Source organism: Oncorhynchus keta, chromosome 32 (assembly GCF_023373465.1).
Source record: "Oncorhynchus keta strain PuntledgeMale-10-30-2019 chromosome 32, Oket_V2, whole genome shotgun sequence".
NCBI classification, from domain to species: domain Eukaryota; kingdom Metazoa; phylum Chordata; class Actinopteri; order Salmoniformes; family Salmonidae; genus Oncorhynchus; species Oncorhynchus keta.
Genome location: NC_068452.1, coordinates 7035260 through 7056991, shown reverse-complemented (window position 1 = coordinate 7056991; position 21732 = coordinate 7035260). Strand labels below are relative to the sequence as shown.

At 44.6% G+C, this 21732-nt stretch overlaps 2 protein-coding genes across 3 annotated transcripts in view; one reads left to right on the top strand and one right to left on the bottom strand.

Annotated features, from left to right (window-relative positions):
- The window catches only part of LOC118364951 ((E3-independent) E2 ubiquitin-conjugating enzyme-like), a 45783-nt gene extending 40230 nt beyond the window's left edge, over positions 1 to 5553 (top strand). For both annotated transcript variants that reach the window (XM_035746788.2, XM_035746789.2), the window contains exon 20: positions 1348 to 5553. In XM_035746788.2, coding sequence (XP_035602681.2) covers positions 1348 to 1929 — 582 coding nt within the window. In that variant the 3' untranslated portion in view covers positions 1930 to 5553. The remainder of the gene's footprint in view (positions 1 to 1347) is intronic.
- Positions 5554 to 5866: 313 nt separating this feature from the next.
- LOC118365717 (sphingosine kinase 1-like) overlaps positions 5867 to 21732 on the bottom strand; it is a 32210-nt gene continuing 16344 nt past the window's right edge. The window contains exons 3-5 of the mRNA XM_052490607.1: positions 16563 to 16657; positions 16125 to 16240; positions 5867 to 10157 (exon numbers count right to left, since the gene is read on the bottom strand). Of these exons, the coding sequence (XP_052346567.1) occupies positions 9236 to 10157; positions 16125 to 16240; positions 16563 to 16657 (1133 nt within the window). The 3' untranslated portion in view covers positions 5867 to 9235. The remainder of the gene's footprint in view (positions 10158 to 16124; positions 16241 to 16562; positions 16658 to 21732) is intronic.

Genomic DNA, 21732 nt, shown 5'->3' with positions numbered 1-21732 from the left:
CACAGCCCTCCATGTGCTCGCCAGAGGTAGCCTGACTGCCATTAGGTACCGAGATGAGATCCTCAGACCCCTTGTGAGACCATATGCTGGTGCGGTTGGCCCTGGGTTCCTCCTAATGCAAGACAATGCTAGACCTCATGTGGCTGGAGTGTGTCAGCAGTCCCTGCAAGAGGAAGGCATTGATGCTATGGACTGGCCCGCCCGTTCCCCAGACCTGAATCCAATTGAGCACATCTGGGACATCATGTCTTGCTCCATCCACCAAAGCCACATTGCACCACAGACTGTCCAGGAGTTGGCAGATGCTTTAGTCCAGGTCTGGGCGGAGATCCCTCAGGAGACCATCCGCCACCTCGTCAGGAGCATGCCCAGGCATTGTAGGGAGGTCATACAGGCACATGGAGGCCACACACACTACTGAGCCTCATTTTGACTTGTTTTACGGACATTACATCAAAGTTGGATCAGCCTGTAGTGTGGTTTTCCACTTTAATTTTGAGTGTCACTCCAAATCCAGACCTCCATGGGTTGCTCTATTTGATTTCCATTGATCATTTTTGTGTGATTATGTTGTCAGCACATTCAACTATGTAAAGAAAAAAGTATTTAATAAGAATATTTCATTCATTCAGATCTAGGATGTGTTATTTTAGTGTTCCCTTTATTTTTTTGAGCAGTGTAGTTGGGTGGTTGTCATGGTGCTGCGGTAGAGGTCTGTAAATATTGTACATATTTATGTTAGTCTTTTTTATTTTTATTGCATATCTTGTGTTTTTGAGCCACAAATTTGCAGGTTAACTCTTTTTGGCTAGCTAGTTGCAGTGTTTTTTTATTGGGAAAAATGCATCCGGACTCAGTAAGTTACCAGCTCTTTTTTGTATCACCCGGCTGCCAGTTCATGATCTTTTGAACATAATTTGAGGAGTTGCCTGACGCTCAATAGGAATGGGAGATGGAGGCATTCAGCTGTGCTGAGGCAGAGGGTTGGTCGTGAGGATGACTGGATACTATTCTGAACTCTGTGTGGTGAGTTTTTGGCGCCCAGTGCTGCTGAGGTATCAACCTAGTGTGTGCAACACAGAGTGGAAGAGGTCCAGTGGCTAAAAGACCCTCAATCACCATCCCTCCACTCAAGCCGTGAACCGACCCTCTACATCTTCAGACTAAAGACTTGGCCCCTATTGGTTGACCTATCATGATATATTGCTTGTTTGTTTTTGCTCTTGAAGCGCTTTGAGATTCTTTGAAAAGCCTTGTAGAAGTTTAATAAATTATTCTTATAGGTTATGATTCAGATCATGGGGATATTGAGCCATAATGATGTATCTTTTGTCTGTTTCCAAACAGGTGTTCCAGCAGGAGATCCGGCAGCACTTCACCTCTAGCGGCTGGCGCCTGGTGCACCGCCTGGAGGCCTGGCTGGAGCTCCACGAGCTAGCCGAGAGGGGCCCTCCGCCAAGGCCATCCCGGGACAGGCCTCCCTCAGTGGGGCCTCTAGACGAGACACTCCCCTTGGATCTTCTGGCCCACAGCACCCCCAACAAACCCCAGGGCACCGGGGATGAAGAGCTGGAGGACTCTGGCCTGAGCCTTTCCACCACCGCCGCCTCCCAGCAGGAGCTCAGCCAGAACTTGGACTGCGACGGCGCCGTCTTGGCCAGTGAGGTGGCCGGGGCGAGCGTGGTGGTCTCCGGGTCTGTTAGGGGGGCCACCTCGGACTCTGCGGGCGGCAGCCAGCCGGCGGTGCGACCAAAGAAGCGCAGGAAGAGCTACCGGAGCTTCCTCCCCGAGCGGAGCGGCTACCCGGACATTGGCTTCCCCCTCTTTCCACTCTCCAAGGGCTTTGTGAAGAGCGTGCGCAGTGTGCTGCTGCAGTACCGGGCCGCCCTGGCCGCCACCCCCATCCCCGACCACATAGAGGACAAGTGACTCCCCCCAACGCCTACCACCTCAAAGCCCTCACTCTAAAAGCTGCACTGTGCCCCCAATGATTTCTCAAATAGCCCCCGTACGCTCTGTCCCCCCTTGCCCAACTGCTGCCCAGTGCCCCAGCCCCCCAGCCCCTCAGCCATCTATCTAGTACACTCTTGCCCCCTCCTCCCCTCCCTCAGACCACTAGAAGTTAACTGGGTGTATGCGCTTTTTCCGTCAGTGTCCAGAGGCCAGTCAGAGGCCAGATGTGAAGGGAGAGGAGTGGGAGTGTCTTATGGGGATCTAAGCCACGGACCATAAGCGCCCTCCCTCATATTGGACCCTCTGAGCTCTTCATGGACACACAGACAAGGAGCGAGAGCCTCGACTGGAAGGCAGCGCCACACGTCTGCCCCTCGTGGACCCTCCTAGGCCCTGACGGACGAGGAAGGAGAGGAGGAGAGATGCAGAGCTGGTTTGATTTAAAAAATAATAAAAAGAAAGAACAAGTGCCATTGACTTGCATCATCTATAGTTACTGTAAGGGGAAGTGGAATTATCTGAAGAAACATTCTTTGTGAATTGCCGCCACAAATTACATTTCTTAGCACAAATTAAAATGTTACACCGCCGTGTCAATTGGATCTAAACTAAACGGAGACTGTTACAGTAGCCATGGCGTTCTGGAATCTGCAGGGTGAACCTGGACAGATTCCTCAAAGCTGGGTTTTCTCTGAACTACATTTCCCAGTATGCCTGGCTCCTTTAACCCTGGCGGGCACCCTTAGCACTGCTCCTGTGCCCTGTTACCACCCTGCACTCTCCAACAGACAATCTCGGCAGGTCTGGGCACCTTTTGACATGCTGACGTATTGAGTTTCTTTTTAATGTGGATGTTGCTGGTTGTTTGCTTTTTGCCCTTCTCCTCTCGCTCTTTCTTGACTTGAGACACACCCCCAATCTGAATGTTATTAACTGCCCACCTACAACCGCTTCCCTCTGCTATGTCCTTGTTGGTTTCCTCGTCAATCGCTCGCACCAAAACATGTCGTTGCAGAAACACTTGAGTGACAAGTTTACATACTAATCACCACTTCTGGATGTTATATACACTATTAGGCCCTATGATATATACCCTGAGGAGAGACTTGGCTCTAGAATAGAGGAGTGACACAGAACTATATGACCTTACCTCTAGGTGAGGTCAAATGAGCTCTTTAATATCTTTGACTGTAGAAAGTTTCCATTCTAAGACTTGATAACTTTCTGACACTGTACAGACTGTTTTTTTTTTTTTAGTTATGTCACCCATGTCGCTCTTAAGACTCAACTTGACATATTTTTTCCCCTTCTACAAGGGATCAAGGCTAGGTTGAAAATACCCAGTTTAAGAACCACGTTTGAAAATAAACACATTCATTGGACCAGCGCAGTTGCTGATTCGACAGGATTGGCATTGAAAACGTGACCAGCGGTCAGGAAGTGAAGTGACTGTAGATCATTTGAAAAAAAAGTTTTAATGAATAGAATGACAGTAAAACAATTATCCTGTGTGTTTGTGGAGTAGTTAGCTGAAATTCACTACGGTTGTGTTTTATTTCCCACCTTGATGGCTAACTTTCTGTACTGCTGACATTCACTTCCGTTCATTTTCTGTCTGGCGCTGGTCCGATGAACGTTTTTATTTTCTAACGCTTCTCCGTGGAATTATTACGTTGTCTTAACCTTCTCTATGTTCAAGGTAGTGATGTTTTTCCTTCCTTGCAGCTGTCATTGACCCTTTAGTCGTTCACAATGGTCCTCCAGAGCTATCCCACAATCCTCTCTTCTGCTCACTCATTGGGCTACTACTAGAAGCGGGAGCCACAACCGTGAACTTGACACGAGTTTTAAAAACCGCTATCCATTCCATCACTAAATGAGTCTTATCTCATCTCAACATGTTGCCTTACTTGAATTGTTCTTCTTAGTATATTATCAGACCCTAATGTACAGAGCTGCTTGTTACCCCCGCCTGATACCCACTACATTCACCCCATTCCAGTGTTCAGAGGTTGGCCCTCTAACATCAGACCTGGGGTCGGTTTTCCCTGGACTTGTGCTTAATTTAACAATTCGGAGGTAGGAAAAATGTATTAAACTAATAATAAATTAAACAAAATCACTGATCCCAGATGTGCTTTGACAATGGCAACTTCAGTCCACAAGTTGAATGGTCAAGTTACACAGCTTCAGCCTCTGTTATTCCAGTGTTACTCTTAACTGCGTTTTGTTTTGGGATGGAGATTGATTGGAGTTTGTAGACAGAGTTTGAGTGTGGATGCAGAAGGTTTTGAGGAGCTTGTATTTGGTTTTGTTCTTGCCCTTTGCCTTGAGCATGATGGAGTGTCACTTTTGTCCCCAAGATTGGAGTGGTATCCCGTTCTTTCATTTCCCCAGTTCAAAGGGTGAATGATGCACTTTTGACAACATGGCCTCTGGCATAGTCATGCTTGTACTTTGTGATATTACTTTTATATTTCTTTAAATTATTGCCGGTTTGTTTATACTTGCTTGAAAAATGGTCAAGTGTTCTATTTATTAACACAGGGAGCTTTTCTCTGTATGGCCACCAGGGGTCAGTGGTTCCATTCATTGTGTTCGCCGAAGAATGAAAGAAGCCTGGTCCCAGACCTGTATGTTCTTTGACCAACTCCTTTGGCTAGTAGTTGATTTTAAAGCACAAACAGATTTAGGATGAAGTGTTAAAAGGAGTACTGTGAAAAAGTGCAGCGATTTAACGCCATCTGGTTCTTATATAGCCTGGTCCCAAATCTGTTTGTCCGGTCTTTGCCGAGTTGGCAAGAATGCACAAACATATCTGGAACTGGGCTAGTTCTGATAGTGCTTCCTTGGTTATTTGAACCGTCGTTGTTTACATTCATGACATCCATCTGAAATATATTATGCTCTTGTTTTTTGCCAGATATTCTGTTGGTCCATTCCCCTTGTGCTTACCGGTGAACTGAAAACGAGGGCGTTGGCTCGTCTTTTTGCTTGAACAAAGACGCTAAATGCTTAGTGTTTATGAGTGTGTGAAACAGTACAAAGTGCCATTTGTAAATGATTGAGTGTAAAGCGTGAGACAAAGAAAAAAAGAATAGGTGAATGGGATTTTTTTTTTTTTTTCCTTCCACCTTAAAGATATTTAAAATCCTGTACCATGCATGGCAATCAGGCTTCCATTGCTTCTCTTCCTCCTTGACTTTCTTACTCTTTTTTTTTCTTTCTTTTGCTTCCCCATTTTAGGCTGCAGTCCTTGTAGCGTAGCAGCCTTGGTTGGTTCCCGCCAACCTTCTCCTGTGTTTGCAACCATAGATCTCTCTCTCGCTCATGCACTTGTTTCTCCACTATTGCAAAAACAGAAAAAAATGTGAAGCCAGGTCTTGAGAAAAAAACATGAAGGATTTCAAGCACATGAAGTTATGTACAATTCTGTGTATATTTATATTCAGACGTATTCATTACTGCGAGAGATTTCCAGCCAAAGCATGTAACATGTTGCTTTAAGCCTTGAATGGACACAAGACTTGACTGTACGATGTGAACATTTCCACAGTGGCCTGTATTGGTAAACTAATAAACTTATGATTTTTAGCCTGATCCCTCTGTACAGAAGTCATGACTATACTATAAATGCATATATTTAACAAACTTGAGCTCTGTAAGTGGTCATGAGAACGCTTGGGACATAAGTATACATTTGCAGGTTTTTTCTTCTTGATTTGTAATTTTTTACAGTTCATTTCATTAAGTTTCAAGACCTGTTTTTAAAGTGATGTATTAAACTTTGCAAGCAGTACCATAGTTACAAGTTGTCGCTTGTGGTTGTACAGTAGAGTTGTGTTTTCAGTTGACCTTACTCAAAGGACAAAACAGCAACTTAATCTAGTTTATTCAAAAGAAACAAGTGAAATGTTTTTTGGTTTTTACTTTATTTGATTCAACATTTTGCCAAGTGGAAAAATAGAGCTCTGTATTCAACTTAAGTAAAGAATATCAATCAAGATTTTGTAAAAAGAACAGTTACTATCTCTTCACCAAATACACCTGAAAAACACTGCCAATAAGACAACAGTCAAGCAGCAGTAGTAAGACTCCCAAGATTTTTGGGATAGTACCTGACTGAATTTATTTAGCTATACACCTTCAAGTGTCAACGGAGTATATTAGGGCCGGAGTTTTCACAAACTGGGACATTAAGCTTCATCAAACCTCCTTTTCCGTTCTTAAGCAAGTGCTCAATTCAACTGGAAATGGGTTACTGGAGTAGGTCCGTTTCCTCATAAATGTTAAATATTGAAGATGAATAGGACCGGTATCAGTGTTCTATGCCAAATCTTCTAAGCGTCACAACAGTACACACCCCTCTTCCCACAAAAGGGCAACATGTTCAAGGCACACCAAACAGTTTCAGGGGCTCTTTCTCAATAGTCTGAAATCTGTCCTTGTTTCCTTTCCTGCATTGCGCTGATCTGAAAGAACTGAGCAGGTGAAAGCCTGCCAGCCTACTGATGAGCTTCCACCATATTTTCACCTGCCAAATATTTTCTAATCAGTGCAAACAAGCAGAGAAAATGAAGAGTAAGAATTGTTACAATTGAGAAAGCGCCAGGGACTGCATCACCAGCAAGGCAGGCAGACTTTTTGCATAGGCTGTGAGTCGGGCCCAGAGTTTTCTAGTCAACTGAAGTGGTCAGGAAAATCTCAAAGCCCAAGCTAGCTTAAAGAAATACATTTTTTGGACCATGTTTCAAGCCTGAGCGAAGCAGAAAATTCCTGTGACAATCAATGGAGTCTGAACAACAATTGATCTGATGGAGGAACAGAAAGAGACTGTCATGTGCGTTTTGATATTTTCACCTCCATTTCCCCATCATAATGCTTCAAGACTCATTGATCCCCAGCATGCTATGGAACATGTTCCTCTGCCCAGGTGTTGCCGACGCCTGCCAGAGCTTACAACTCCTAGATATGTATCAGCTAACCACATGTTATACTAGCAATTTGTCAGTCAACCAACGTCTGAGCAGGGGAACACGACCAAGGTAAGAATTGGAAAGGCATGTGCTGCTGCTCTAAAATAGCAAGCAGTAGGGGGAGGAACACCAGATGAGCTCATGCTGCTGACAGGGTTAAAAGCAGAGTTAATCATTTTGTACTTTAAACATCAATGCAAGGTGCTTTCTTTTGCATGCACCGCAGCTAAAATCACATTTGTCATTTTGGTCTTCCATGTATAATTATTTAGTCTGGCCTGATGACAGGTTTACAACGAAGACAGGCAATACACTATCACAACATGAAATTGACATTTTTGCATTTTGGTAAAATCTTGTGGCCCAAATGTGCACTCATTCATATCAGGGGCACTTTGTGGCTCCAAAAAATATAAACCGAGGCCCAAAAACATTCTCCCCCAGTTCCATAACCTCTTATCATCCCCTATGGCGAACAAGATGAACATAAACATCATTCTTTCACAGTGTCAGTCAGAACCTTATGTTACACTGCTGTGGAGAATGAACATCATGTTTATCTGTGGAGAAGGGCTGTGTGCATATGGGCCCTGTTCAAAAGTAGTGCACTTCATAGAGAATAGGGTGCCATTTGGGATGGAACCCACACAATGCTGGTCCCTCAGGCAGCATTGAACAAGTCCATACTCTCCCTCATCCCTCCTTCTTTACCATCCCCTGACCAATGTGCTGTTTAATCAAGCGCCCCCTGTCTTCCTTTTGTGTATAAGGCAGAATAAATCGCTCTCCTTCCGAGAGTTCAGAATCAGTACAGAAGAGGGCTAGACGAGCGTAAACTCAGGCTAGCTACTGTATTAGCATCACATTAGCCTTCGGTTGCTCTTGTCATTTCATAGTTTATCTTCTGTGTGTGTTTTAAAGCTTTATGATAAAGGTGATGATGGCCGGGAAGGGGTCTGTACCTTGTGTGTGCGTGTAGCGTACTGTTGGTGTGTCAGCTGTAGCTGCAGGCAGACAAAAGCGACGGACTGCCCTGTGGTGCACTGCAGTGTCGAGAAAGGGAGGGGATGGTTATGGGGAAAGACTGCAGTTGGAGACCCGATAGAGGCACAAAGTCACGTAACCTGGACTTGTGCTGCATGCCTTCCTTTGCAGGACAGGCCACAACACAATTACCAGGCTCTCACTAGGCCATTTTAAAGCTAGCGGTTCATGGAAATTTGAGGTATAAAATGAGCACATGTCAAATTACGTGAAGATGTGTCTTCTTTGGTATACTTGTTTGCATGTCAATGTAAGGTGGCTGGTTGAAGAAGTCATGGAAGTATGGTGCGTTTTCAGCTAATCACAACAATGCCTAATCCAAAAATAAACTCCAATCTTTTCAAATCCAAAACCGGTCTTCAAGTAGTCCAGGGTCAAGGCCTTAGGATAAACTACTGACCCTCAAGATTCAAGCTTCAAGGTAATCAAAAACAACTATGGTAATTGAGCGTCAATGGTTGAGAGTTGATTTCGGCATCGGCACAACTGTCCCCTTGTGTTACTTGGGTTCAAATGAGATGGTTTCTAATAATGTCAATGCTGGCTCCTGGAGATTGTATGGATCTTCCATATTTCCACATCACAGCGGAAGAGAGACGTGAAGGCATCTATCCATACCCCAGTCGTTGCTTAAGAAAGAAAATGGAAGTTGCAATGCCCTCCCATAGACATAAAGCATGCCCAGGGTCTGTGAGGGACAGGGTGGGTGACTGACACTACATCATATGGACCCCTGGTAAGGAGAATGTTTGTATGTGTGGGTGGGTATGGTGGTGGGATTTGCAGTGGGGTGAAAATATTCATATTTCATGAGTTATGCTTATGGAGTAAGACAGCTTAGCTCTTGATCGATCTCTCACCTAGGTTCTAGTAATCTATCCATGTCATAGCTTGCAACAGCCAATTAAAGGCCAGTTGCTTTGTGATAGTGGGAATCCATCTTAGAACAGCCTAAATGCTAATTAATGGGGAGAATGGGAGATTGAGAACATTGGGCTCTAGAAATAAAACGTACCCGCCCATTGTGAACTTTTTGTGTTCTCGCCTTGCTACTCCTTTGTGGCACTTCCAATTCAAAGCAGAAATTCAGAGAAGACTAAAAAGTCCATTAATCCCACCTCCCCTTTAGATGTGAGCAGAAAATGCTAATGCTAATTGTTAGCATAGCATCCTCCAGAAAATGCTAACTAATGTTAGCTTTTAGCATAGCATATCTATTATCATAACATGCTAACGCTAGCTATCCATCCAGTGGACCTTGTTTATAATCTAGTGATGAGCCTGGCTATCCCACCGTGTACCTGGGCCTGGACCGGCCCATACTCCACCACCTCCCCATCCACCGTGATCACCCCTTTTGACGAGTAGGGCTCCAGCCGCAGCGCCCGCACCCGGGTGTACACCAGATGGGGGCTGTTGTTGGCCAGGTGGGTGCCCTTCTCCATGGCCAGGAAAAGCCGGAGCAGGGCCGTGCGCGATATGCCTGCTCGGACGTATATCAGGTGGATGAGGCCGTCATCAAGTGTAGAGTCTGGTGCGGCATACAGGTCCTTTGCCAGGTGAGACTGGTACATGGCCAGCATGAGGACAAAGTCCTCCTCAGGCACCACCACCCAGTCACTGGGCACCGGCTGGTCCAGGGGCACCAGGAGAGAGTCTGGCGGGCCTGTTAGGGTGGCATTTGCAGACATGGGTTCCCTCTTCTTCGCCTTGAAGGCGTTGTTTGAGTTACGGGAGTTGTGGAAGGTGAGGTGGGCTGTGTTCTGGCACGGCGAGTCCTTCAAAGGTTGGCAGAGGAGGGTGGAGGAGCAGAATGCAGACGATGGTGGTTGGTGTTGAGGTGACATGCTTGTCATCTCCAACGAGACTGGCGATTGCCCATCCTCTCCATCCACCTCGTCAACCGGCAGGTATGCCAGACGGCCCTTATACACCCTCAATGATGCCAACCTGACCAATGTGCCCATGGTGAAGCGGGCGGCGCCCACGTGGCGATACTTCTCACTCTCAACGTCCACGTCAGCCACGAAGCCCCAGGCCAGCGAGAGGAAGGAGAAGAGGCGCGTGGGGTTGGAGGGGCTGGAGCCCAGGTGGACAGAGGCCAGGTCCATGCGAGACACCAGGCCCTTACACAGCAAGAAGCCACAGCTGATCAGCAGCTCCTCGCTTGACACCGGCTGGGCCCTGTCAGAGGAGAGAGAAAGAGGGGGAGAAGGAAGAGGAAGGGGGAGAGAGAGGGGGGAGTTAGGGGTAGACACGACAGACAACAAAGACAAGCCCAGCTGGGAGAGGGGGCTGGGGTGGGGGGGTAGAGAGGTCATGGGACCACCAGCCCCACATCCACCACTCAGCCTGCTGTTTTTTCTTCACAGCCTATTAGATAATGACGTCTCAGAGTTCCATACGACTGGGGTCACGTCCATATGGCAGCATATCCATATTCAGCTTGGATTCAATATTCAACCTAGGCATTAGGCTCACCATTCAATGACAGCCATTGGGGTCTCTGTTCGGCTTTCTTTTATCACGGTTTCTGTACATTGTTTTTATACACAATAGGGAGTTCTAACTATAAACTATTAGAGTCATCCGATCCCACTGCTCAAGGCAAAACTGACCCGTTTTACTGTTTGTGTCCTGTAGCCTACAGCCCAAACAGATCTGGGACCAGCATATATACATAGAACAACCGGGGGAGATGGATAGATGGACAGACAGGAGGGCATGCTGGTTGTGTAATTGTGATTCATTGTGTTGATGTTCTGTACTGTGGTGGTTAAAGAATGAGCCAGCAGCAGTATGTTTGTTCTCCTCTACTGATTCTGGGGATTTACTCAATACGGTTTGTCAAACCGGTTGTCTATAGTGGGTCCTTCTTTTCGGTCTTCCTGGAAGTATATTTCTCACCCAACTGGATAAATTGGTTTTCAATTAATTATTCCCTTCTTTGAGCTAATCACTGATCCAACATGGGAAACATCAAAGCAATGCATTACATCCAACATGGGAAACATCAAAGCAATGCATTACATCCAACATGGGAAACATCAAAGCAATGCATTACATCCAACATGGGAAACATCAAAGAGATGCATTACATCCAACATGGGAAACATCAAAGAAATGCATTACATCCAACATGGGAAACATCAAAGAGATGCATTACATCCAACATGGGAAACATCAAAGCAATGCATTACATCCAACATGGGAAACATCAAAGCAATGCATTACATCCAACATGGGAAACATCAAAGCAATGCATTTACATCCAACATGGGAAACATCAAAGCAATGCATTACATCCAACATGGGAAACATCAAAGCAATGCATTACATCCAACATGGGAAACATCAAAGCAATGCATTTACATCCAACATGGGAAACATCAAAGCAATGCATTACATCCAACATGGGAAACATCAAAGCAATGCATTTACATCCAACATGGGAAACATCAAAGCAATGCATTTACATCCAACATGGGAAACATCAAAGCAATGCATTTACATCCAACATGGGAAACATCAAAGCAATGCATTACATCCAACATGGGAAACATCAAAGCAATGCATTTACATCCAACATGGGAAACATCAAAGCAATGCATTACATCCAACATGGGAAACATCAAAGCAATGCATTTACATCCAACATGGGAAACATCAAAGCAATGCATTACATCCAACATGGGAAACATCAAAGCAATGCATTTACATCCAACATGGGAAACATCAAAGCAATGCATTTACATCCAACATGGGAAACATCAAAGCAATGCATTACATCCAACATGGGAAACATCAAAGCAATGCATTACATCCAACATGGGAAACATCAAAGCAATGCATTTACATCCAACATGGGAAACATCAAAGCAATGCATTACATCCAACATGGGAAACATCAAAGCAATGCATTTACATCCAACATGGGAAACATCAAAGCAATGCATTACATCCAACATGGGAAACATCAAAGAGATGCATTACATCCAACATGGGAAACATCAAAGAGATGCATTACATCCAACATGGGAAACATCAAAGCAATGCATTACATCCAACATGGGAAACATCAAAGCAATGCATTTACATCCAACATGGGAAACATCAAAGCAATGCATTTACATCCAACATGGGAAACATCAAAGAGATGCATTACATCCAACATGGGAAACATCAAAGAGATGCATTACATCCAACATGGGAAACATCAAAGAGATGCATTACATCCAACATGGGAAACATCAAAGCAATGCATTTACATCCAACATGGGAAACATCAAAGAGATGCATTACATCCAACATGGGAAACATCAAAGCAATGCATTTACATCCAACATGGGAAACATCAAAGAGATGCATTACATCCAACATGGGAAACATCAAAGCAATGCATTTACATCCAACATGGGAAACATCAAAGCAATGCATTTACATCCAACATGGGAAACATCAAAGAGATGCATTACATCCAACATGGGAAACATCAAAGCAATGCATTTACATCCAACATGGGAAACATCAAAGCAATGCATTACATCCAACACGGGAAACATCAAAGCAATGCATTTACATCCAACATGGGAAACATCAAAGAGATGCATTACATCCAACATGGGAAACATCAAAGCAATGCATTACATCCAACATGGGAAACATCAAAGCAATGCATTACATCCAACATGGGAAACATCAAAGAGATGCATTACATCCAACATGGGAAACATCAAAGCAATGCATTTACATCCAACATGGGAAACATCAAAGCAATGCATTTACATCCAACATGGGAAACATCAAAGCAATGCATTACATCCAACATGGGAAACATCAAAGCAATGCATTACATCCAACATGGGAAACATCAAAGCAATGCATTACATCCAACATGGGAAACATCAAAGCAATGCATTACATCCAACATGGGAAACATCAAAGCAATGCATTACATCCAACATGGGAAACATCAAAAATGCATTACATCCAACATGGGAAACATCAAAAGCAATGCATTTACATCCAACATGGGAAACATCAAAGAGATGCATTACATCCAACATGGGAAACATCAAAGCAATGCATTACATCCAACATGGGAAACATCAAAGCAATGCATTACATCCAACATGGGAAACATCAAAGCAATGCATTACATCCAACATGGGAAACATCAAAGCAATGCATTTACATCCAACATGGGAAACATCAAAGCAATGCATTACATCCAACATGGGAAACATCAAAGCAATGCATTTACATCCAACATGGGAAACATCAAAGCAATGCATTACATCCAACATGGGAAACATCAAAGAGATGCATTACATCCAACATGGGAAACATCAAAGCAATGCATTTACATCCAACATGGGAAACATCAAAGCAATGCATTTACATCCAACATGGGAAACATCAAAGCAATGCATTACATCCAACATGGGAAACATCAAACAATGCATTTACATCCAACATGGGAAACATGGGAAACATCAAAGCAATGCATTTACATCCAACATGGGAAACATCAAAGCAATGCATTACATCCAACATGGGAAACATCAAAGCAATGCATTACATCCAACATGGGAAACATCAAAGCAATGCATTTACATCCAACATGGGAAACATCAAAGCAATGCATTTACATCCAACATGGGAAACATCAAAGCAATGCATTTACATCCAACATGGGAAACATCAAAGAGATGCATTACATCCAACATGGGAAACATCAAAGAGATGCATTACATCCAACATGGGAAACATCAAAGCGATGCATTACATCCAACATGGGAAACATCAAAGAGATGCATTACATCCAACATGGGAAACATCAAAGCGATGCATTACATCCAACATGGGAAACATCAAAGCGATGCATTACATCCAACATGGGAAACATCAAAGAGATGCATTACATCCAACATGGGAAACATCAAAGAGATGCATTACATCAACAACATCAAAGCAATGGAAACATCAAAGCAATGCATTTACATCCAACATGGGAAACATCAAAGCAATGCATTTACATCCAACATGGGAAACATCAAAGCAATGCATTTACATCCAACATGGGAAACATCAAAGCAATGCATTACATCCAACATGGGAAACATCAAAGCAATGCATTACATCCAACATGGGAAACATCAAAGCAATGCATTTACATCCAACATGGGAAACATCAAAGCAATGCATTTACATGCATTTACATCCAACATGGGAAACATCAAAGCAATGCATTACATCCAACATGGGAAACATCAAAGCAATGCATTACATCCAACATGGGAAACATCAAAGCAATGCATTTACATCCAACATGGGAAACATCAAAGCAATGCATTACATCCAACATGGGAAACATCAAAGCAATGCATTTACATCCAACATGGGAAACATCAAAGCAATGCATTACATCCAACATGGGAAACATCAAAAGCAATGCATTACATCCAACATGGGAAACATCAAAGCAGATGCATTACATCCAACATGGGAAACATCAAAGCAATGCATTACATCCAACATGGGAAACATCAAAAATGCATTACATCCAACATGAAACATCAAAGCAATGCATTACATCCAACATGGGAAACATCAAAGCAATGCATTACATCCAACATGGGAAACATCAAAGCAATGCATTTACATCCAACATGGGAAACATCAAAGCAATGCATTACATCCAACATGGGAAACATCAAAGCAATGCATTTACATCCAACATGGGAAACATCAAAGCAATGCATTACATCCAACATGGGGCAATGAAACATGGGAAACATCAAAGCAATGCATTACATCCAACATGGGAAACATCAAAGCAATGCATTACATCCAACATGGGAAACATCAAAGCAATGCATTACATCCAACATGGGAAACATCAAATGCAATGCATTTACATCCAACATGGGAAACATCAAAGCAATGCATTACATCCAACATGGGAAACATCAAAGCAATGCATTACATCCAACATGGGAAACATCAAATCCAAATGAAACATCAAAGCAATGCATTTACATCCAACATGGGAAACATCAAAGCAATGCATTACATCCAACATGGGAAACATCAAAGCAATGCATTACATCCAACATGGGAAACATCAAAGCAATGCATTACATCCAACATGGGAAACATCAAAGCAATGCATTACATCCAACATGGGAAACATCAAAGCAATGCATTACATCCAACATGGGAAACATCAAAGCAATGCATTACATCCAACATGGGAAACATCAAAGCAATGCATTACATCCAACATGGGAAACATCAAAGCAATGCATTACATCCAACATGGGAAACATCAAAGAAATGCATTACATCCAACATGGGAAACATCAAAGCAATGCATTTACATCCAACATGGGAAACATCAAAGCAATGCATTTACATCCAACATGGGAAACATCAAAGCAATGCATTACATCCAACATGGGAAACATCACATCCAACATGGGAAACATGCATTTACATCCAACATGGGAAACATCAAAGCAATGCATTACATCCAACATGGGAAACATCAAAGCAATGCATTTACATCCAACATGGGAAACATCAAAGCAATGCATTTACATCCAACATGGGAAACATCAAAGCAATGCATTTACATCCAACATGGGAAACATCAAAGCAATGCATTTACATCCAACATGGGAAACATCAAAGCAATGCATTTACATCCAACATGGGAAACATCAAAGCAATGCATTTACATCCAACATGGGGAAACATCAAAGCAATGCATTTACATCCAACATGGGAAACATCAAAGCAATGCATTTACATCCAACATGGGAAACATCAAAGCAATGCATTACATCCAACATGGGAAACATCAAAGCAATGCATTACATCCAACATGGGAAACATCAAAGCAATGCATTACATCCAACATGGGAAACATCAAAGCAATGCATTTACATCCAACATGGGAAACATCAAAGCAATGCATTTACATCCAACATGGGAAACATCAAAGCAATGCATTACTTGCCACAAGTAATCATGCCAGATTGAGTACTTCAAGGAAGGGGAGGGGGGAAGCATGCATTTTCAAAGTACATTATTGGGACTAACTGCTGCTAACTAACTGCTACATGGGGGTCTTGGTGTGTCACCCACCCAGAGTAGTGGTGTATAGAGGCAGCCAGGGCGTTACCAGAGCCCCCTGGTAGGATGCCCAGTGGGGTCTGGATGGCCTCCTCCCAGTCCTCTCTCTCCATCAGGCCATTCACAACCTGTGGGGGGGCAGAGAGCAGGGGTCACCCAACAGCCAGAGACTCACCAGATCTAGGGCCACTTTCACAGACCAAGATAAGGCCGGGTCGAAACTAAAGTGCACTTTCAGTGGATCCTCTCCAAAAATAGTCTGAAAATCGGTGTCTGTGCAACAATATGCAAGGTCAGGCAGAGCCATGGATCTCAGCAGACTGGGGGTTTGAGGTTTAGAAGAGAAATGGATGCCATGTCGGCACTAAAAGTTCCAAGACAGTTACTAGGTCAAGTAAGAATGCAAATTGGAATTATTGTCGGGAATGGATTATTGTACTTGTACCTCACCTCAAACAGCAGTCCGTCCCCGGACATGATGACTAGAGCACCCCACTGTGACAGGTCAGCCTCTCTCACCAACTCCCTGGCATGGTTCTGCCGCTCTGAAAACAGACAAGGAAGACGAGTACATGTACACGTGTTTAGGTGTGTGCGCGGCCGTACAACCACTGTTTGTGTGTTATTGTAGTGTCAAAATCCCTCTCTTTTGTCGTTGTGAGACCTTTAACTTTCCAATCCCTTTGGGAATCAAGAGGGTGTGTGGTTTGACAAAGTTTAAAAAAAAAATTGAGATAAGAAGGGCAAGTATGACCCTTCAGGGGACAAACTGTTGTGAGTACAATAGCTGAACAACAAAACAAAAGGGAACATGGAAGGTCGACTACACAGGAGATTGGTGGTATGCCACCTACAGTACCTACAGTACCAGGCTCAGTGGAGGCTGGTGAGGGAAGGACGGCTCATAATAATGTCTGGAACCAAGTCAATGGAATGGCAAACCCATGATAACTATAGTTGATCTATTTGATACCATTCCACTTCAGACATTACACTTCAATTAAGGTGCCACCAACCTCCTGTGACCAGGTTAGCAGCACATGTCTTTAGGGCAGAGAGGACAGTTGATATGCCACCTTAATGAAATGCAGTATCACATTGTAAATTAGATTAAAAGGCCATATTACGTTATAGGGCCCTCCATCAAATTTGACTGGGTGAATCAGCAGATTGTACATTGCAACAGAAGTAGGATTACGTGTCCCTTATCATGCTGATCTAAGGTCAGATTTCGTCTTTCTCCCTCAATGGTTAAGGTTGGGCTTAGGTGAGGGTAAGCTGATCCTAGAACTGTATCCATCATTCCACCAGGAGAAGGATGTTTCCCTAGCACTGACCTAAGGTCAGTTTTGTGTTATTTATCTGTATGGTTAAGGTTCCAAATCAAATCAAATTTTATTTGTCACATACACATGGTTAGCAGATGTTAATGCGAGTGTAGCGAAATGCTTGTGCTTCTAGTTCCGACAATGCAGTAATGACCAACAAATAATCTAACTAACAATTCCAAAACTACTGTCTTATACACAGTGTAAGGGGATAAAGAATATGTACATAAGGATATATGAATGAGTGATGGTAGAGGGCAGCATACAGTAGATGGTATCGAGTACAGTATATACATATGAGATGAGTATGTAGACAAAGTAAACAAAGTGGCATAGTTAAAGTGGCTAGTGATATATTTACATCATTTCCCATCAATTCCCATTATTAAAGTGGCTGGAGTTGGGTCAGTGTCAATGTCAGTGTGTTGGCAGCAGCCACTCAATGTTAGTGGTGGCTGTTTAACAGTCTGATGGCCTTGAGATAGAAGCTGTTTTTCAGTCTCTCGGTCCCAGCTTTGATGCACCTGTACTGACCTCGCCTTCTGGATGATAGCGGGGTGAACAGGCAGTGGCTCGGGTGGTTGATGTCCTTGATGATCTTTATGGCCTTCCTGTAACATCGGGTGGTGTAGGTGTCCTGGAGGGCAGGTAGTTTGCCCCCGGTGATGCGTTGTGCAGACCTCACTACCCTCTGGAGAGCCTTACGGTTGAGGGCGGAGCAGTTGCCGTACCAGCCGGTGATACAGCCCGCCAGGATGCTCTCGATTGTGCATCTGTAGAAGTGTGTGAGTGCTTTTGGTGACAAGCCAAATTTCTTCAGCCTCCTGAGGTTGAAGAGGCGCTGCTGCGCCTTCTTCACGACGCTGTCTGTGTGAGTGGACCAATTCAGTTTGTCTGTGATGTGTATGCCGAGGAACTTAAAACTTGCTACCCTCTCCACTACTGTTCCATCGATGTGGATAGGGGGGTGTTCCCTCTGCTGTTTCCTGAAGTCCACAATCATCTCCTTAGTTCTGTTGACGTTGAGTGTGAGGTTATTTTCCTGACACCACACTCCGAGGGCCCTCACCTCCTCCCTGTAGGCCGTCTCGTCGTTGTTGGTAATCAAGCCTACCACTGTTGTGTGGTAGGCTTGATGATTGAGTTGGAGGCGTGCATGGCCACGCAGTCGTGGGTGAACAGGGAGTACAGGAGAGGGCTCAGAACGCACCCTTGTGCTCAGGTGAGGGTAAACTGCTCGTGGATCTGTACTAATGGCTCCTAGAGCTGTAATTTATTTTCTTTAGGGGGCAGTAGTCTATAAGTGGAGCCTGCTGAGGGGAGGACGGCTCATAATAATGGCCGGAATAGAGTGAATGGAATGGTATCAAACACCTGATGAAACCATGTGTTTAATGTATTTGATAACATTCCACCAATTCCACTCCAGCCCTCACCATGAGGTGCCACCAACCAATTAAGGTGCCACCAACTTCCTGTGTAGTCTATATATAGTGAGTGACTGGTACTCCTTCCTGTATCATCACCATTACTTTTCAATCGCACCTTTTAGTCCCTTACATTTCCCTAACACTCCTGCCAGGTTAGTAAGAGCAGCACACTCTCAGAGAGAAGCGCGCACGTATTTCCTCTCTCCTCAAAACACTCTTTATAAAAGGCCAGACCGTCTAAGAGCTCTTTGTTGTCGTAGCCACTCAAGCTTAACAACATAAGCCAAGTCTCTCTTTCTTCCCCAAGGAATCTTATCTCTGCTTCTCTCTAAGGCTGTGCTTACACAGGCAGCCAAATTCGGATCTTTTTTCCACTAATTTGGTCAAAAACATCAGATTTGGGCTGCATGTGTGACCGCAGTGTCTGTTTGCACAGAGATACTGTGTAGCAGTGTTTCCCAACTCCGGTCCTCCAGTACCCCCAGCGGTACACATTGTTGTTGTGGCCCCCTGACAAGCACACCCGATTCTACTTAAAGCCCTTGACAAGTAGATGCAGGTGTTTTTGTCCGGGGCCACAACAACAATATGTAACGCTGGGGGTACTGGAGGACCGGAGTTGGGAAACACTCTTGTAGATCTTGATGTTAAGCTTGTTTGTCCTTGCATATGAAACCCACCGACAGCAATACCCTCAATCTATCTTGACACAAACAGTAGAGAGCATTTCCCTCTGCAACATAGGCCTCGGGGGGTGGCATCCAATTACTGAGTCAGCGTCCCAAATGGCTCCCTATCCCGACACAGTGCACTACTTTTGACCGCGGCCTACATTGCTGTGGTCAAAAGTAGTGCACTGTGTCGGGAATAGGGTGCCATTTGAGACGCAAAGAGACCTTTCATTCATTACCCTCCTGCTGGGCCTGAGAACCGTATATACAGGCAGGGAAAATCAATTTTCCCTTCATCAGTCTCCTCACGTGACATTTGCATGGCTGTAAACGCAGTGTGTGTATAGATAACCGGTCAGTGTGAAGGTGGAGGTGGAAAATCTATGTTGGCCGGTTGCTAAGTAGGAAAAGATGTTGTTAACCCATTCCCTTTACTGTAAATGGTGATAGCTGATAGTTGCCGCTAGCAAAAAGGGAGGGAGGTAGCATATGTGTGTTTAAAGTGCTCACGCATTCACACACAGCTCGGGGAGGGGAGAGGGGGGTGCTTTTAGTCATTTTTATGAGTGTTTGCTCGAGGTTGGATGTTAAAATATATGAGGTCTGGGAATGGGTGCAATGCAGACACACACAGACAGGCAAACAGACAGACACAGACAGCTGAGGGGGAAGTTGATGCTTTTAGTCATTTTTACGAGTGTTTGTTTTGGTGTTGGGTTGGATGGTAGAATGTAGAGGTCTGGGACTGGGTGCAGGGCAGTACTGTAGCGTAGTTTGACTGACCGGCTCAGTCTCTGGGCTGCAAGCAATTGTTCTTCCTTCTTCCCAGCTCTGTGGCTCGAGACTAAGTCATTACACCGCTCCCTTCTTCTCTACACTGGTCCTTGGGTGGAGGGGAGGTGTGTGTGAGTTTGGCCGACTATCCTGTTCTCTACAGTGTGTGTGTGTGTGTGTGTGTGTGTGTGTGTGTGTGTGTGTGTGTGGGTGTGGACAAATATCCTGTTCTCTGCACTGTGTGTGTGGGCGTGCACATGTGTCTCTCAGGGCAGCCATTGTTGTCCCTCTAAAGAAGCTATAATTCGGACTCGGGTTCCAAAAAAAAGAAGGAGCGCGAGGCTTAACCTTCAAAATGCCACCATGCAGTTTCATGTCCCCAGACTCCCCTCGTCCCTACTCACTTTGCTTCACTCTCGTTTCTCTGTCTCCCTCCTCCCAGCCACACTCTCACTGACCCTGCCTCCCACAAAAGGAGGTTCCAAACCCATCTCACACTAGGGTATATACAGTATACTGCTGGGCTAAGGACACAGACATGACAGACATTTTTTTTATTATTTGATTAAAAAAAGGGACCTTTCAATGGTCTAGGAACGACGAGGATCGCACCAGGGCTCCATAATGCACACTGACAGAAACAGCAGGGATACTTTCCTTTGCCGTGTGCGCATGTGTGCGTGGGTGACTACCTGTTCACAAAGGCTACGCCGAGTGTGTGTCTAACCGGAGACTTTGGGTCAACAGAGGTGGAGCAGAAGTGGCAGTGGTGTGTGTGTGTGTGTATAGATAAGTCAACCTGTCAGCACCCAGGGACAGGGACAGCCTGAGGGATGTAGAACCACTAGAACCACCGCCTCACCGCACGCTCTCCCCCCTGTGAACCAGCCATAGAGAACAGGCCACAGGCTGTAGAACTCACCGTTTTGAAAACCAACCACAGCTAGGTTACAACGGCACTGGAAAGATAACATCCCACCACCGATTATCCTAGGTCTCAAACTGACTGACTCTTAATAGTCAACACAGGCTTTTTCTACTATCTAGTTTCCGGGCCACAGGCTATATGATGGGCTTTTACTGTTCTGTTCCAAAACCACCACAGCTAGCACTGATGGTAGATGGGTCACAACTGCACTGATCTCACTAGAAAGGCTGTCACTCGGAAAATAAGTGGGAGATAGCTAAGAGCGAGGGAAAGATTGAGAGCGAGAGAGAAACAGAGATCTTTTGAGACCCTCGTGCCAAGCGTCCTCCATGACCAGTTGCCCCGTCTCCCTCTGGGCAGTGACCTCATCCTTCCCCTCCCACTGGCACCAAACACAGCCAGGGCTCCAATAATGGGCCTGTCCTCGCTCATTAGCGTCCCCATGCTAACCGTCCGCTAGGCTAGCACAGCTCTGGCCCTGCCTTACTG